The 19,383-nt window shown below is 45.8% G+C and overlaps 1 protein-coding gene across 1 annotated transcript in view; it reads right to left on the bottom strand.

The window, feature by feature from the left end:
• The window catches only part of LOC120388133, a 736,578-nt gene that overhangs the window by 350,844 nt on the left and 366,351 nt on the right, over positions 1-19,383 (bottom strand). Inside the window, 2 exon segments of the mRNA XM_039509761.1 lie at positions 14,052-14,078; positions 15,347-15,373. Of these exon segments, the coding sequence (XP_039365695.1) occupies positions 14,052-14,078; positions 15,347-15,373 (54 nt within the window).

Genomic DNA, 19,383 nt, shown 5'->3' with positions numbered 1-19,383 from the left:
ATAAATTGGACTGGTTGAGAATAGGACATGGAGCCTTTCTCCTGGAGAGTCAAGTGGTTAGAGAAGGGGGCTGGGAGTCAGGACTCCTGGGTTCTAGCCCTGTCTCTCTCATTGTAGGACCCTAGCAGATGTCTCTAAGCTTTGCTGACTTCTGGAACATTATGCTCAAAACAAAGTAAGAAACTGGTAAAAACTGGTGTGTAAAGGTCCGTCAGCTGTAAACAACTTGTATGTAGACACAGTTAGGCTTGAACGCACACTTCAGGAGCAGCCGTGCAATGTAACGCTGCAAAACCGCTTCCCAAAGGGTAACCTCTAGCTCCTTTTTGTGTTGTGCTCTCTTGTCTTTGACCAATAAAACGGACTGAGCCTGGGCTCTCGGCTGACTTTCTTTGAAAAGCAAACTGGAAATAGCAACTTCTGGTGCTTGTGGCCACAAAGACTCCCTTGTGGAGAATGTGAGGAATTTCTGTAATGTTTCTATGACAAAAATATGCCTGACTCAGTTTCCCCCACTCAATACGCATTGAAATGTATTGGGTGTGAAGGGCTGAAATTCTTTCCTGGGGCAGAGGAGGCAGATGGGCAGGATGCAGGCCTGGGTTGGTGTGAATGACGTGTCCCCAGAGGAATGGCGATAGGTGGGACATACAGTGAAGGGCGCAGGCATTAACACTCAGGGTGTGAGCACGTGGGGATAAGATCTGTGCAGGGTGAGAGCTGGACTCATCGAGGTTTGGCGCAGAGGGGCAGGTGATGCTCCAGCACAGATGGATGCACAAGCTTTGCTTCCAGTCCTAACCTGAGGGTCCTGAAAACCCAGATTGCCAGCTTGTGGAAAGGCCGCCCTGAGTCACTGCGAACACCTGCTGGCTGGCTGATCCCAAAGCAGGAATGTTTCCAGCAGGGGTTCTGGTTCTCTGCAGGGCCGGTGTAACCACTAAGCGAACTTGGTGGCTGCCTAGGGCGCCAAGATTTGGGGGCACCAAACAGCGGTGTCCAGCTGAAGTAAGTTCTCTGTTTCCAGGTCTCTCATATAGCTATTCACACAAGTACAGTGTAGGTATGAAGCTCTATTAGATTAGAAAGGCAGAATTTTACAATCATTTTTCTCAGGGTTAAGCAGGGCCAGTGGCTGTCATTGGGCCACCCTACAATTACACAGATGTAGATGTGGTCAGAAAAGGATGGCATGAATACAAGAGGCAGCCCTGTTTTCATAGTCAACTCAAGTCAGTGCTTACCTGATGAGGAAATGCAGTTGGAGGCTGGCTGCTGCTGGGATGTAAAACTCAAAGCTTTGGGAGAAAAAATAAAGTTACTTTAGGGAAAACAGCATCATTTTCCCTTTCATCTGAAAAGGATTCATAGCTGCAGCATTTCCATAAGGTGCCAGTTCAGTTAGGTTGGTGGGTGAGGCTGGAGAATCCTTGCTGGGGCATTCCAGGAACTGTCTCCCTGGGGACAACACTTAGATGTGACGGGAAAGCTTGTGTGTCCTGTTTCATGACACACAAACAGAGAAACTAGATAAAGGCATAATACTCTTGTTGGAAGGTTGCAATGTTATACCATTTATTTCTTAGAATCCAGAGCCTTAATACACAAAAACCAAAAACAGAGAGAGAAAAAGCAGGCTGCTCCCTGAGGCAAAAGGGCCCAACTCACCCCACCTTGCTCTAGGCTGCCTCTTTGCAGACTGATTGCTGCTGGACCCAGATTGCACACTTCCGTACAGCTCCCCCTGCCTGCAATCAGGACCAGGAAAAACCCCTGGCATTTTAAATGACAGCCATAATTTTAGCAGAATTTTCAATATGCCACACTAGGAACCAGACAAAAAGTAGCGCACTGGTCCTCCACCTTGGTGGTTGAGCAAGAAGCCAACCTAGCCTCATAAAAGAGTTAAGCTACAGAAACACAAGATAGCCATCCCAGCACACAGCATGATAGATAAGGAGAGCAGGGCCTTGTTTGTGCCTTAATGGCACAGAACAGTTTTTGAGGCAAGCTCTCAGCTCTGCAATAGCATATAACAGCTCTGTCTATGACAGGACAATTTTACTCATACTTTTCTTAAGGGGGAAACAAAGCCCGGTACTCACAAACAAGCCACAGGCACAGTGCGAGAATCATTGGTGGAATCAGAATTTATTCAACTGCCTTCAAATTCTGCAGTAGCTTCTGCTCCCCAAGAACAAAGGGATCTTCTCTGAATCTCCTCCAAGTCCTTGGGTCTCAGACAAAGGACTATGTCTGTTCTCCAGTCTCCTCTCTGTCTGCTGCTTCTCACAGCCTAGGAGCTGCAGTGACTTGGTGCTGTGGGTCACCTTCTTGTCTGCAGGATTCAGGCCAATGGGAAGCCACAGCTGGTCGCTGCTGTGTTCTGCTTTGCTCCTTGAGGTTTAGATGCTCTCTCCAGTGACCTTTCTCTTCTACTCATTGGGTTTAGATAGGGACCTCCGGGTCTGAATCGTTGTTGCCCTGCACCTGATGCTGTGTTTGCATCAGGGCAAAGGGCTGCTAAAAGAGGATGTAAAGAGGACTCTTTGCTGCTTTTACAGATCCAGACTAACACAGCTACCCCTCTGATACTTAAAAGAGGATGGTAATGTTTCACACTCACTTTGTACTGGTGCAAATGACAGCACAAGGATCAGGATATCAGAAAATCAGGCTCCCTGTTCCCAGACCATCTCTGCTCATTCTGGTCTCAGTAAACGGGAAGCTGCAGTCCCCATCTGCTCTCCCTGTTCTCTTGCTGTGGTCAAGCAGCAGATAAGTGGCGGCTGCTCTCAGCTGAGTGGTTGTTTCTGTTCCTTTGCGCTAAAATAGACAGAAAGCCTTAGTCGCTGTGCTGTAGCGTCTCCGCTTCTCTGCTGTCTGTGTGAGCCAGAAAGGGACGCCACTGTCTTGGGATGAGAATAGAAAAGAGCTTTTCACCATCAGAGACTGAGACAGGGTCCATGCACTAGGAATCAAATTCCCCCAACCCAAGCCCAGGCACCACTTAGATGCCGTGCCCATGACCTGCCGGCCTGGGGCACAGCTGTCGAGGTGGGGGCATCTCATTGGTTCATAGTGACACTCTAATATTCTCACCATTCTCTTCTAGCATCTTACTTACACAATGTAACATTTGCTTCTGTTTTGTGAGTGCACGTTGAACAGGGGCTTCGCCCAGGGCTCTGGTAACAGCGAATCTAGCTCCCTGCAAGGGTATAAGTGGGTCCAGCTATTCCCTCCAATGTGCTGCCGTGTTTCCCCTCAAGCATTGCTGGGCACAACCTCAACATGGAATTTATTTCCCATTGAGCCACCCATTCCCTCAGCTCTGACACAATCTTCTCTGGGCTTGGCTATTCTGAGAAGAGTCACAGAGGTTCAGGCCAAACGGAGTCACCAGATTATCCAGTTTGACCTCCTGTATATCACAGGCCACCAGCTCCACCCAGCACCAGCACACTAAACCCAACAAACAAAATCAGGCAACAGTATTACAGTCTGCAAGAGACTTAGAAAATTGTGTGCCGCAGGCAGAGAATAGGAAGGATAGGAGTGCATTAGCACCCAAGTCTGCTACAATGGCTGGGAATTTATTAGGTGAGAAATACCCAGATAATCTCAGCAAGCAACACTCACCCCACACTGCAGAGGAATGCAAAAAACAAAAAACATCGAAAAAACCACCTCCAAATCCCTGGCAATCTGACCCAGGGAAAATTCCTTCCTGACCCCATACATGGCAACCTGCTAGACCCTGAGCATATTGTGCCATCTGCAGATTTTGCTACTTCACTCTTCACTTCCCTTTCCAGACAATTAATAAACATATGAAACAACAGAGGGCCCAGTACAGATCCTTTAGGCACCCTCCATTCTCCTTAATTGATCATTTATTCCTATTCTTTCTATCTTTGAGCCAATTTCTGCCCCATGACAGAACTTTGATTCTTACCCAATGATTACTTAGTTTTAGGGCTGTCAAGCGATTAAAAAGAATAATCACAATTAATTGTGCGATTAAAAAAACATAATCGTGATTAAGTGCACGATTAATTGCACTGTTAAAAAACAATAGAATACCATTTATTTAAATATTTTTGGATGTTTTCTACATTTTCAAATATATTGATTTAAGTTACAACACAGGATAAAAAGTGTACAGTACTCACTTTATATTTATTTATTAGAAGTACTTTCACTGTAAAAAATCCAAAAGAAATAGTATTTTTCAATTCACCGAATACAAGTACTGTAGTGCAATTTCTTTAGCATGAAAGTTGAACTTACAAATGTAGAATGATGTACAAAAATGCATTCAAAAATAAAACAAAGTAAAATTTTAGAGCCTGCAAGTCCACTCAGTCCTACTTCTTATTCAGCCAATTGCTAAGACAAACAAATTAGTTTACATTTGCAGGAGATAATGCTGCCTGCATCTTGTTTACAATGTCATCTGAAAGTGAGAACAAGTGTTCACATGGCACTGATTTAGCCGGTGTCACAAGATATTTACATGATAGATGCGCTAAAGATTCATATGTCCCTTCATGCTTCGACCACCATTACAGCGGACATGAGTCCATGCTGATGACGAGTCCTGCTCAATAACAATCCAAAGCAGTGCAGACCAATGCATTTTCATTTTCATCATCTGAGTCAGATCCCAACAGCACATGGTTGATTTTCTTTTTTGGTGGTTCAGGTTCTGTAGTTTCTACATCAGAATGTTGCTCTTTTAAGACTTCTGAAAGCATGTTCCACACCTCGTCCCTCTCAGATTTTGGAAGGTACTTCAGATTCTTAAACCTTGGGTTGGTTAGAAATCTCACATTGGTACCTTCTTTGTGTTTTGTGAAATCTACAATGAAAGTATTCTTAAAACAAATACGTGCTTGGACATCATCTGAGACTGCTATAACATGAAATATATAGCAGAATGCAGGTAAAACAGAGCAGGGGACATACAATTCTCCCCCAAGGAGTTCAGTCACAAGTTTTAATTAATGCGTTATTTTTTTAAAGAGCATCATCAGCATGGAAGCATGTCCTCTGGAATGGCGGCCGAAGCATAAAGCTCCATATGATTGTTTTGCATATCTGACACGTAAATACCTTGCAATGCCAGCTACAAAAGTGCCATGCAAATGCCTGTTCTCACTTTCTGATGACATTGTAAATAAGAAGAGAGCAGCATTATCTCCTGTAAATGTAAACAAACGTGTTTGTCTAAGTGATTGAATGAGAAGTAGGACTGAATATCATTTTTACTGTGAAAATATTTGTAGTACAAATAATATACACTTTGATTTCAATTTCAACACACAATACAATGTATATGAAAATGTAGAAAATTATTCAAAATACCGGTATTTAATACATTTCAATTGGTATTCTATTTTTAACAGTGCAATTAAAACTGCAATTAATCGTGATTAATTTTTTTAATTGAGATTGAATTTTTTTAATTAATCACATGCGTTAACTGTGATTAATCGATAGCCCTACTTAGTTTCTTTACTAACCACTTAAAAGGGACTTTATCAAAGGCTACTGAAAGGCCAAATAAATTATCTAGTGCAGGGGTAGGCAACCTATGGCACGGGTGCCGAAGGCGGCACCCGAGCTGATTTTCAGTGGCACTCACACTGCCCGGGTCCTGGCCACTGGTCCGAGGGGCTCTACATTTTAATTTAATTTTAAATGAGCTGCTTAAACATTTTAAAAACCTTATTTACTTTACATACAACAATAGTTTAGTTATAAATTATACACTTATAGAAAGAGACCTTCTAAAAACGTTAAAATGTATTACTGGCACGTGAAACCTTAAATTAGAGTGAATAAATGAAGACTTGGCACAGCACTTCTGAAAGGTTGCCGACCCCTGATCTAGTGGATTAGAAAGACATGCTTTTCCATTGCAGAAGCCGTGCTGGCTAATCCCTACCATGTCATGATCATGAAGGTGGCCTATAATTCTATTTATAATTATCATTTCTGCCTGTGTAACCGGGTAAGAAAGTAAGGCTCACTGGTCTATTACACCCAGATCATCTAAATTTAAATGTCTACATCTAGGAACAAAGAATGTCGGCCATACTTATAGGATATAGGGTGCTCCTTCCTGGGAAGCAGTGACTAAAAAAGATTTCAGGATCATGGTGGATAATCATAGAATCATAGAAGATTAGGGTTGGAAGAGACCTCAGGAGGTCATCTAGTCCAAACCCTGCTCAAGGAAGGACCAAAATCGTCCCAGCCAGGGCTTTGTGAAGCCAAGCCTTAAAAACCTCTAAGGATGGAGATTCCACCACCTCCCGAGGTAATCCATTCAAGTGTTTCGCCATCCTCCTAGTGAAATAGTGTTTCCTAATATCCAACTTAGACATCCCCCACTGCAACTTGAGACCATTGCTCCTTGTTCTGTTATCTGCCACCACTGAGAACAGCCGCTGCTGCCTTCTCCCAGCTGCTGCCTTCTCTCTTTAGGAGACATCCAGGGTGCTATTGGATTGGCAGAGCTGTGTGGAAGAAACTTGCAAAAGTCCCGTTCCCAGGTAACACCCATGTTTTATCTAGTTCTATTCTTCTTTCGATAGCACTAAACTAACTTGCCCTCCCTTTCACCAAATATACGCTTTTCTAATGGTTCCTCAAATGTTTTCTTGCCTTCGAAAATGTGTTTTTCTCTGCTGGCCATCAATTTCTCCCCCTTCATAGAATATTAGGGTTGGAAGAGACCTCAGGAGGTCATCTAGTCCAATCCCCTGCTCAAAGCAGGACCAACACCAACACCAGCAGGACCAATAATCAACTGAACATGAGCTCCCAGTGCAATGCTATGGCCAATAGGGCTAATGTGAACCTTGGATCTATAAAAAGGGGAATCTTGAATAGAAACAGAGAGGTTAATATACCTCTATATTTGGTGGCAGTGCGACTGCTGCTGGAATACTGTGCCCAGTTCTGGTATCCACAATTTAAGAAGAATGTTGATAAATTGGAGAGGGGTCAGAGAAGAGTTCTGAGAATGATTAAAGGATTAGAAAACATGCCTGATATTGAGAGACTCCAGGAACTCAATCTCTTTAGTTTAACAAAGAGAAGGTTAAGGGGTGACTCTATTACAATTGATGAGTACCTGCCTGGGGAACAAATATTTACTAATGGGCTCTTCAATCTAGCAGAGAACTAACACAATCCAATGGCTGGGAGTTAAATCTAGACTAATTCAGACAGGAAATAAGGTGTAAATGTTTAACAGTGAGAGTAATTAACCACTGAAACAATTTACCAAGGTTTGTGATGGATTTTTAAATCCAGATTGGATGCTTTTCTGAAAGATCTGCTCTCAGAATTACTGTGGGGAAGTTCTCTGGCCTGTGTTCTACGGGAGGTCACACTAGATTAATACAGTGGCCCCTTCAGGCCTTGGAATCTAGGAATCTATGATCACAAGGGTCCTTTCAGGTCTCTGTCGTGTCCTGCCCAGGCGCAGTAATTTGCTGCTCTTTGAAGACCTGATCCTAAACCCACTGAAGGCAGTTGAGTCTTTCCATTGATTTCAGTAAGCTTTAGATAAGGCCCTGGTTTATCAACTTGCTCCAGAAACTCTTCTTTTAACCCCTCCAGGTCTGACGCTGACTCGTCTTCACTGTGGTACCTGAAATGAGTGGGTGTCTTCCCAGTGCTGAGCAGTATAACCCCCTGCCCCCCCAGCAGAAGGGTGCATGTTTTGTCACAGCAGAAGGGAGTGCAAGCTAAGAATTAATCTAGTGTTTTACCCTCTAAAGGCCACATGCTCAAATGGAAGAAATTGGTGAAGGGGAAAATACTCAAAAGGCCAAAGTATTGATGCGCCAGTTAAATCAATAGAACCAGTGATGAGCTGCCAAAATCTTAACAACCGGTTCCCTATAAAAAGTTCTGATTTAAGGGGGGGAGGGGCTGGGGCAGAGATTCTCATGTGGCCGGGGGCCCCTGCAGGGCCTGGGCCAATTGCCCCACTTTCCCCCTCCCCTCCCTTCTGGCCAGCCCTGGAGCTTGCAGCAGCCCCCCCACACACACACCTTGCTGGGCCATTCAAAAAGTGGCAGCAGGATGACTCCAGAGCTCAGCTGAGCTGCCCAGCTGGTGCCAGCGGCTGGCCACGCTGCAGCTGGGGGGAAGCGGGGGAAGGGCCGGCGGAGCAACAGGATGGTCCGGCCCATGGACCAGAGTTCTTTGCCCACCCCCTGGCCCTTTAACAACCGGTTCTCCATGCAGGTCTAATTTTAGCAACCAGTTCTTGAGAACCTGTGGAAACCTGCTCCAGCTCACCACTGAATAGAACTATATGTTTTTTACATAGCAGAAGAACTATGAATATGCGAATGTGTTCAGAGCTGGGTGAAAGTTTTTTGGGGGGAATAGTACATAACCTAAAAAAATGCATTGGGGAGGCACTGAAACTATTCAGGAATTTGGATTGAATGTGGAAAATACTTTTGGCTGAAAAAATGGATTTTTTTTTAAAAGTCAAAACAGTTTGTTTTAACCATTTCAAAATGAAACATCGTCTTTTCATTTCAAAAGGATGTTTTAATTTTGAACTTTGGGTATATTTATTTTTTAAGGAGTGGAAAAAACACCTGAAACCTAAATTAATTAAAAAAACAAAAAAAAATTCATCTCCAATAAAAAACACTTCAGAATTAAAACAAAAAAAAAATCCAACCCTTCCCCCCCGCATAACCCTCACCCAAGTTAATTTAGTTTCAGATTTTTCATTTCATAGAGTTTTGGGTGTTTTCTATCCAAAATGGAAAAAAAACAAATCCAACAACTTTTTTTTTTTTGCTTTGGTGAAAAAAAACAAAAAAAATCAGTTTTGGTTCGAAATAACTACATTTTTAGTTTGGTTCCTGAGCCGAAAAAAATCAATTATTTACTCAGTTCTATACACGTTACTGCACAATACTTGTTTTTCATTTTTAAATTTTATTTTATTTTGAATATATTGGGGGAAAAAAGGTAACTGAAATTAATAGTTGTATAAAGATAACAAAAAGAAAATTCTGACTCATATGATGAAATAGAAAGTGAGCCCTCTCATACATTACAGCCCAGCATACATGTAACAGAAATAAAATTATAATTTATAATTCAGCATCATCTCTTTACATCAAACTCACATTTTCCCTTTGCACAGGAGGCACTAGTCTGAAATTGACATACATCCTCATTCCCAGTTAACAAATCAGGTAGGTTAAACTCATGTTGCTCTTTATTTCTCTCTTCAAAAACCAAAAATTCTTCATATTTCCAAATTTCTGAAATGTTCCTTCAGTGCCTGAGTGTCCTCTTCTTCCCTCTTCTGCTGGCTCTGACACATTGAAATCAATCTTTTAAAAAGCTAAACTGAGACGCTTATCTTCCAACATCCTGCACCTCTCATGGCCTGTTCACGTCTACAGGAAAATTAGAAACATGGAAAACATATTAGCCACCTGCAGATCTCATACCATTGATCCCCAGGGAATTTCACCCTATCCCAAACAAAACAAGCTGTTGATTTAAGTGAAGGTTGCTGAGAGAGATATGATTTGTACAACCTGTATTCCGGAGAGAGAATGTAAATGTTACAGGCTAAATTGTGACTTGGACTAGACACTGGAATGGGGACGAGATGGACTCTCAGACCCCTGCAATGGCTATCTGGACACTGGTTCCAGCCATGCAAAAATGAGAAAGAGAGAGATGATGCCACCCACCTGCCTCACTGGACGGAAAACTTGATGGGCCAGGGGTGACTGGGACAGCCCCGGTAGAAAGCGGGAGGAAAGCACTCACTTCAGAGGTTCTATCTACCTCTTGGCCAGCCAGGGACAGAGGAAAGTTGATTGGTCCCTGGCTGTTGCCCTTAGTTAATTTAAGCCCTAGACTGGGCCATGTGGAGCCTCTTTTTACTCCATATCAGCAGCTCCAGCCCCACCCCAGTAATGGTAGTTTCGGAGCTGTGTCTTGCCAGTGCTGTGGGTCTGACCGATGGCCTGTTTGGGGGTTCTGGTATTATGAAATTCCTGGGTATCCATAATTCAACTTAATTTGAAATTGCAACACTTTTAGTTGTAATGGGCCTGACCCATAAGAACATAAGAACGGCCATACCGGGTCAGACCAAAGGTCCATCTAGCCCAGTATCCTGTCTACCGACACTGGTCAATGCCAGGTGCCCCAGAGCGAGTGAACCTAACAGGTAATGATTAAGTGATCTCTCTTCTGCCATCCATCTCCACCCTCTGACAAACAGAGGCTAGAGACACCATTCCTTACCCAGCCTGGCTAATAGCCATTAATGGACTTAACCTCCATGAATTTATCCAGTTCTCTTTTAAACGCTGTTATACTCCTCGCCTTCACAACCTCCTCAGTAAGGAGTTCCACAAGTTGACTGTGCACTGCATGAATAACTTCCTATTATTTGTTTTAAACCTGCTGACTAATAATTTCATTTGGTGTCCCCTAGTTCTTGTAGTATGGGAATAAGTAAATAACTTTTCCTTGTCCACTTTCTCCACATCACTCATGATTTTATATACCTCTATCATATCCCCCCATAGTCTCCGCTTTTCCAAGCTGAAGAGTCCTAGCCTCTTTAATCTTTCCTCATATGGGACCCTCTCCAAACCCCTAATCATTTTATTTGCCCTTTTCTGAACCTTTTCTAGTGCCAGTAAATCTTTTTTGAGATGAGGAGACCACATCTGTACACAGTATTCGAGATGTGGGTGTACCATGGATTAATATAAAGGCAATAATATATTCTCAGTCTTATTCTCTATCCCCTTTTTATGATTCCTAACAGTGTTTATGCTCCTTTCAATTTGCATCACTAGGATTTGACTTCCACTTTTTAAAGGAAGTCTTTTTATCTCTCACTGCTTCTTTTACAGGGTTCTGTGGCACCTTATAGACTAACAGACATTTTGCAGCATGAGCTTTCGTGGGTGAATACCCACTTCTTCGGATGCAAGTAGTGGAAATTTCCAGGGGCAGGTATATATAAGCAAGCAAGAAGCAAGCTAGAGATAACGAGGTCTCTACTGAGAGACAGCAGCCCACTCGTCACCCTAATGGGGGCAAGATATTTGGATGGGACGTAGTTGAAGAGAGATATAAAATGTAGAATATGAGTCTCCAGAAGTGCTGAAGTGAAGCTTGTCAGCTGCGCCATGGAAATCCCTTGGGCTGAGCCAATCAGCACATAGAACAAAGCCCAGCCGTGGAGACAGGCTATAGTCACTGTCTGGGCCCTGTGGGAGGCCTGAGAATTTACAAGGATAAAGGACCCTCAGCACAAGTCTCTGAAGAGAGACTTCCTCTGGGAAGAGACAATGGTCTGTACCCACAAAGAAAGAGGAGAGGGGACAAGAGCTCCCTTTCACCCAGGAGGCAGCTGACAGCGTTTCTCTAAGGAAAAGGAGGTCACAGCCACACCTGGAGTAACAGCCTGGAAGGACTGTGGGGTGAGCATTGCTCTACCAGACAGAAAAGTATCTCGTTCAATGAGTCCAGGCTCTAGTCAGTGTGGTACGATTTTATGGGCCATGGAACCAATTCTTTCCAACCCGTCTCCTTGCTGCCCCTCGAATCTCTACACCCTGTGAAATCACTTGTCCTTGGTATGAATATGAAGGAATCTAGGGCTGTGTGTTGATCGGGGCAGAGATGGGAGGTGGAACGGGTCACCTTGAGACCCTGTTCCTTTGGGAGCAGAAGATCTGTGACTGCTGTGAATGCCCGAGACAGGGACTGGATGCTACAAAGGGACACTCGGTGGGCCGAAGGGTGAAGTGTCCCTATTGCCAATCTGGAGAGAGGTCACCCCCCACCCCACAAGGCCTAGAGGGCACATCTTGTGTGGCCTGTGGCCGAGGGAGCCGGGGAGCTGACCCCCAGCGGGCACAGACAAGACTTCCTCATTGTAGGGGCCCATGGCACCGCACTAGGGCATTAGGGCCAGCACAACTGCAAAAGGAGAGAGCCCCCTACTGACTCACCCCTACCTGCACCATGGGCCCCCTTTGGGGACAGCACTGACATCAAGAGGAAAGTGTGAGTCTCCCCTACTGAGCCCCGACACCGCTCCATTCAGCACGGGGCAATTAGGGTCAGCACAGACTGAGAGAAGAGGGCTCTCTACGGGACCCGCCAAATTGCTCCCCGAATACAGGCCCCAAGCACCATGCTGGGGTCAGTACTGGCTGTGACAGGACAATGCCCCGTAATGTGCTTCCCAGCCTGCTCCCTGAAACAGGCAGAGTGGTAGATGAAGGTTACCTGAGCACACAACACCGGCATCTTCTCCGTGGTTACAGTTATGGTCTCCCCAAGTCCGAGCCCCGCAACGAGAGAGGGCAGCTTCTGTCCCTGCGCAGTTGACGTTATCCAGCCAGATAAGGTCTGATCCTCGCCCAAATCGAGCCCCTCCTGGGGCTGATAGCGCCGTCCCACAGCCCAACTGCCTGCACACGACTCCAGCATCAGTTATGTTCCAGTCGTCATCACACACGGTTCCCCACACCTGGTTGTACAGCACCTCGACTCTCCCAGCACAGGGACTTGGGCCATTCACCAGTCGGAGCTGAGCCACTTCTGAGATGCCAGAGTCTGCAAACACCCAAGGCAATAAACACTCAGGGATGGTGCTTGTTCCCTATAGTTTGCTCTGGCTGCCATTCAGTCCCAGTGTGGCAGACTGGTTGGTTCAGGTAGGCTGGGAATGGGACACTGCGGGGTTCCTCTATGGAGGTCACCAGTTCTGATCCAGCCCCAGGTATTGGGGAATAGCTGACTCGTGGGATGGAGAATGGGACACAGGGTCTTTCTCTCCAGGGGATGCTGGCTCCAGTACAGTCTGTGCGAGGGGGATGAACTTATGCAGTATATTGGGGGAAGGAGACCTGGGGCTTCTCCCCCGGAGGGCACCATTTCCCGTTTCATCCCAGCTCAGCCCAGTGGCTGGTGTGGGAGGAACAGGCACTTGGGCTTTCACGTCTGGGGCCCTGGGTCCAAGCTGGTAGTGAGTGGAAGTCGCAGCCATTGCAGCTCTCTGATGCCCAAAATGTGAAATGAGCCGCTGGGGTTAATCCCCCTCCATGACAGGACAGGTGGGTGCAGGCCAGGCCAGCCCTCAGTCTGAGCGGCTCCCAGCCGAGGGGCAAATGGGAAAAACTGGTCAGGAGACTGAACTGCCCTTTGCCCCTGCCTGGGCTCCCTCCCCGTTTGGGCCCCGATGACCCTGCCTGACCAGAGCCAACAGCAGCAGCCTCATGGGGCTGTAGTTCTGCTCCCCAAAGACTCCACTGGGGCTGACTCAGCTCCTCTATATTCCACAGCGTCCAGACAGACAGGGCCACTGATAAACTGAGCACCCTCCTGTGGTGACGGCACCTCGACAGTCCATCTCCTGGTACCCCACCCCCACCTCTCACAGGTCCAGGTAGCATCACGGCCCCCAGTGTCAGTACACAGCATCTTCATTTGCCCTGTGCAGGGGTGGGGCCACTCACCAGCCACAGCCAGAGCTGAGATGATGCAAGTCTAACAATAACTAAAGACAAAAATATCTGTTGGGGCAGATCCTATCCCAGGGTAAATCTGGGTCACCTCAGACTGACACAGCTCAAACAGCCGCTGCCAGAGCCAAAATTTCAATCAGCCTCACTGGGCATGGGTGAGCCCTTCGGATGCTGGATGGCTGGGGATTTCCACCGGTATCCAACAGCCAGAATGCCCTGCACTCTGCCACACAGCCCGCCTTGTTAACTATTCACTGGTGGGGAAACTAGGACATGTAGTGAGGAAGTAATGGGCTGAGACCAGGGGTGAGTCTGGTGGAGGCAGGATTTGAACCCAGGTCTCCAGTCCTACACTTGAATGACTAGACTAATTAACCTTAACTTGTCCCTTCCTCACCCCAATTAATGAGAGAGCTGCACCCTGCAGCATGCACCCCACACATACAGACAGACTCCACACCTTCTGCCTATGTTTGTATTTACCTGTCATGGGGAATCCTGTCATGGAAGCTGGAAGAAAGCAAAGAGATGAGGTAAGTGTCTGTCTCCATGGCTGGTCACCATGGGGATCTCCAAACATTGGCTGACGTAAGCCGTGGCCTGAGTGAGCTCTCACCTGCCATCTCTTGATGCACTGAGAGAAAAGACTCAGCTGCATATTGTATTTCAGTGACCTATCTACTGCCTCTCCTGTCAGCGTCGGTCACATCTACACAGAAGTGCTATAGCTGCAGAGCTGCCACTGTAATGTTTAGTGCAGAAGAGCCCTAAGTAGCCGGCAAAGCACAAGTCCTGGCCTCTCTTAGATCCAAAGAGAGAACAAAGAACCAACAAAGAACACAGACAAAGACTTCCCTCCACAGAGATTTGAAATTATCTTGTCCCTTGATTGGTCCTCTGGTCAGGTGTTCATCAGGTTACTGAGCTTGTTAACCCTTTACAGGTAAAAGAGACCTTAACCCTTAACTATCTGTTTATGACAGGGTGGGTGTTCGAATTTATGGGGGGGGGGTGTCAGAGACGATGAGATATAAAAAAGAGATATGAATAAAGTAAATGTTTTGTTAGGCTAATGCAAATTTAACATAAGGATAATACAAGTTATACCAAAACATATAACAGGTCTAGATTTCTAACATTATATAATTTTTTTTTAAAAAATGTATTTAATTTAAATTGGCTTTAGAAAAGTAAGCCATCATGGGATAAGGGGAAAGTCCTCTCATGGATCAATATCTGGTTAAAAGGTGGGAAACAAAGGGTAGGAATAAATTATCAGTTTTTCAGAATAGAGAGAGATAAATAGTGGTATCCCTAAGGGGTTGGTACTGGGACCAGTACTGTTCAACATATTCATAAATGATCTAGAAAAATAAGTAAACAGTGAGGTGGCACAGCTCAAACAGCCACTGCCAGAGCCAAAATTTCAATCAGCCTTACTGGGCAAGGGTGAGCCCTTCGGATGCTGGATGGCTGGGGATTTCCACCGGTATCCAACAGCCAGAATGCCCTGCACTCTGCCACACAGCCCACCTTGTTAACAATTAACTTGTGGGGAAACTAGGACATGTAGTGAGGAAGTGATGGGCTGATACCATGGGGTGAGTCTGATGGAGGCAGGAGTTGAACCCAGGTCTCCAGTCCTACACTTGAATGACTAGATTAAATAACCTTAACTCATCCCTTCATCACCCCAATTTATGAGATAGCTGCACCCTGCAGCATGCACCCCACACATATGGACAGACTTCACACCCTATGTCTATGTTGGTATTTACCTGTCATGGGGAATCCTGTCATGGAAGCTGGAAGAAAGCAAAGAAATGAGGTAAGTCTCTGTCTCCATGGCTGGTCACCATGGGGATCTCCAAACATTGGCTGATGTAAGCTGTGGCCTGAGTGAGCTCTCCCCTCACATCTCTTGATGCACTGAGAGAAAAGACTCAGCTGCATGTTGTATTTCAGTGACCTATCTACTGCCTCTCATACAGGTGGATTGACCCTCCTGCCCCTCCTGTCGGCATCGGTCGCATCTACACAGAAGTGCTGTAGCTGCAGAGCTGCCACCGTGCCACTGTAATGTTTCCAGTGCAGAAGAGCCCTAAGTAGCCGACAAAAGACAAGACCTGGTGAGCGACGTCAGAACCAGTGACACTGCACCTGCCCTTCCAAACTGAGCCACCTACTTTCACACTGCCTGCACCTCTGAAGGACCCCCACACCCTGCTCCCCTCATGCCTGGCTCCCCCCAAACCTGGAGTTTGACAGCCCCACATGCTGTCTAATGGAGTGCTAAGCTGTAGTATACTGCTCAGCCACTAGGTGGCGATGCGTGTCGAATACTGTAATTCCTCACTTAACGTTGTAGTTATGGTCCTGAAAAATGCGACTTTAAGCAAATTGATGTTAAGCGAATCCAATTTCCCCATAAGAATTAATGTAAATAGGTGGGATCAGGTTCCAGGGAAAAAAAATTTTGCCAGACAAAAGGCATTATATACATTTTAAACAATTTTAAACAAGCAATTTAATACAGGTATTAAACAAGCTGGCAGCCCCCCATCAGCTCCCCTAACCCCCCCCCCAGTGCCTCCCGCCTGCCGGTGGCCCCCAGCAATCAGCGTCTTCCCCCTACTTCCCCCGCCTCCTGCCCGTGGCAATCAGCTGTCTTGTGGTGCACAGCCTCCCCCCTTCCTCCCTCCATCATCAGTGGTTTCCCCAGAAATTGAAATAGGGGGTGTATTCGAATTTACAGGGGGGGTGTCAGAGCCGATGAGATATATAAAAGAGATATGAATAAAGAAAAATGTTTTGTTAGGATAATGCAAATTTAACAGAAGGATAATACAAGTTAAACCAAAACATATAACAGGTCTAGATTTCTAACAACATATAATTTAAAAAAATTGTATTTAATTTAAATTGACTTTTGAAAAGTAAGCCATCATGGGATAAGGGGAAAGTCCTCTCATGGATCTGGTTAAAAGGTGGGAAACAAAGGGTAGGAATACATTATCAGTTTTTCGGAATGGAAATAAATAAATAGTGCTATCCCTGAGGGGTTGGTACTGGGACCAGTACTGTTCAACATGCTCATAAATGATCTAGAAAAATGGGTAAACAGTGAGGTGGCAAAATTTGCAGATGATATAAATCTATTCAAGATAGTTAAGGATGGAAGAATCCCATTCTCTGTAACAGACTACGGACCGAATGTCTAGGAAGCAGTTCTGCAGAAAAGTACCTAGGAGTTCCAGTGGACAAGAAGCTGGATATGAGTCAACAGTGTGCCCTTGTTGTCAAGAAAGCTAACAGCATTTTGGGCTGTATAATTAGGGGCATTGCCAGCAGATGGAGGGACGTGGTCATTCCCCTCCATTCGACATTGGTGAGGCCTCATCTGGAGTACTGTTTCCAGTTTTGGGCCCCACACTACAAGAAGGATGTGGAAAAATTGGAAAGAGTCCAGCAGAGAGCAACAAAAATGATTAGGGGGCTGGAACACATGACTTATGAGGAGAGGCTGAGGGAACTGGGATTGTTTAGTCTGCAGAAGAGAAGAATGAGGGGGGATTTGATAGCTGCTTTTGTTGGGGACTTTAACCCCGACAGCGAAATTCGTTGTCTGTTCACAGAGAGACAGGCAACACCAGCAAGGTCCGATCAAAAGCCCTTTATTGACAAGTGCATGCATCAACAAAGGGCCGCTCGTCTCCAGTGAGAACCAGCAGCACTTTTCAGCTTAGTATTAGCCTATATAGACAGTTTTATTACATCATACGTCACTCACTTGAGTAAAACCCACCCCCCTTTGTTTAACAACTTAAAACTAGACACTTTTAATATACACACATGCCTAGACTTTATGTCTACAACTTTAGATTATTAATTATATCTTAACAACACCCAAAAGTTAGAAATACAGGGGAGTTTTTAAACAAACCTATAACTCAACTAAAAAGTTAGAATCTGAACTGTGGGATGCTAGAGTTTCTTATCAGCTCTTCAAACACTGTCCTTAGCACAGCTAATGGTATGCCAGCAATGCAATCCCTGGTTTATCTCAGGCTTATCTCACGTTTTCCAGGGCTCTGTAAAACAATGCTGCTTCTCAGTACTTTTCCACTCTGGGATTACCCAGAAACCTCTTTTAGCCTGACTTTAGTCAGGTTGGCATAACTGTTTTGCCTGCTATATTTTCATTCAGGCCTAACACTTTCAACTACCTGAAAGGGGGTCCCAAAGAGGATGGATCTAGACTGTTCTCAGTGGTACCAGATGACAAAACAAGAAGTATTGGTCTCAAGTTGCAGTGCAGGAGGTTTAGGTTGGATATTAGGAAAAACTTTTTCACTAGGAGGGTGGTGAAGCACTGGAATGAGTTACTTAGGGCGGTGGTGGAATCTCCTTCCTTAGAGGTTTTTAAGGTCAGGCTTGACAAAGCCCTGGCTGGGATGGTTTCGTTGGGGATTACTCCTGCTTTGAGCAGGGCATTGGACTAGATACCTCCTGAGAACCCTTCCAACCCTGACATTATATGATTCTAAGTCCCAGGCAGACTGCAAAAAGTTACAAAGGGAACTCACAAAACAGAGGCCTGGTCTACACTAGGACTTTAATTCGAATTTAGCAGCGTTAATTCGAATTAACCGTGCACCCGTCCACACCAGGAAGTCATTTAATTCGACCTAGAGGGCTCTTTAGTTCGAATTTGGTACTCCACCCCGACGAGGGGAGTAGCGCTAAATTCAACATGGCCATGTCGAATTAGGCTAGGTGTGGATGCAAATTGAACTTACTAGCTCCGGGAGCTATCTCACACTGCACCACTCTGTTGATGCTCTGGACAGCAGTCTGAGCTTGGATGCTCTGACCAGCCACACAGGAAAAGTCCCGGGAAAATTTGAATTCCTTTTCCTGTCTGGACAGTTAGAATCTCATTTCGTGGTTGGACATCGGGGCGAGCTCAGCAGCACCGGCAGCGATGCAGAGCTCTCCAGCAGAGGAGTTCATGTAATCTCTGAATAGAAAGAGGGACCCAGCATACACTGACCGAGAACTCTTGGATCTGATTGGTGTGTGGGGCGATGAGTCTGTGCTTTCGGAGCTGCGCTCCAAAAAACGGAATGCAAAGACCTATGAGAAGGTCTCCAAAGCCATGAGAGACAGAGGATACAGCCGGGATGCAACGCAGCGCCGCGTGAAAATCAAGGACCCCAGACAAGGCTACCAAAAAATCAAAGCGGCAAACGGACGCTACGGAGCCTGCCACCACTGCCCCACCAGTGACCATGGACTCTGACGATGGGACAGTGTCGACGGCCAGTTCCTCGGCGATGTTCGCCGACGGGGAAGATGAGGAAGCGTTTGTGGAGGACGAGGCAGGCGACAGCGCTTACAACGCTGGTTTCCCCGACAGCCAGGATCTCTTCATCACCGTCACGGAGATCCCCCAACAACCCTTCCCGGCCGTTAACCCAGACCCTGAATCAGGGGAAGGATCACTCGGTAAGTGCTTTAACCATGTAAACTTTTATTCTTAATATAACAGGAATCTGAAGTATGTCAAAAGGAGGTCTCTCTCTATATATGGGGATAGAACAGAAATCCTCCTGGGAGATCTCCACGAAGCTCTCCTGGAGGTAATCAAAAAGCCTCCGCAGGAGGTTCCTGGGGAGAGCTGCCTTATTGGGTGCTCCGTGGTAGCACACTTTTCCGCGCCAGGCTTTCATGAGGTACTCAGGGAGCATTGCCTCCACGAGCACGGCTGCATAGGGCCCTGGTTTGTGCTGGCTTTCACGCAGCATGCGCTCTC

The sequence above is a fragment of the Mauremys reevesii genome, linkage group 22 (genome assembly GCF_016161935.1).
Source record: "Mauremys reevesii isolate NIE-2019 linkage group 22, ASM1616193v1, whole genome shotgun sequence".
Lineage (NCBI taxonomy): Eukaryota > Metazoa > Chordata > Testudines > Geoemydidae > Mauremys > Mauremys reevesii.
This window is presented reverse-complemented; position numbering and strand designations above follow the sequence as displayed.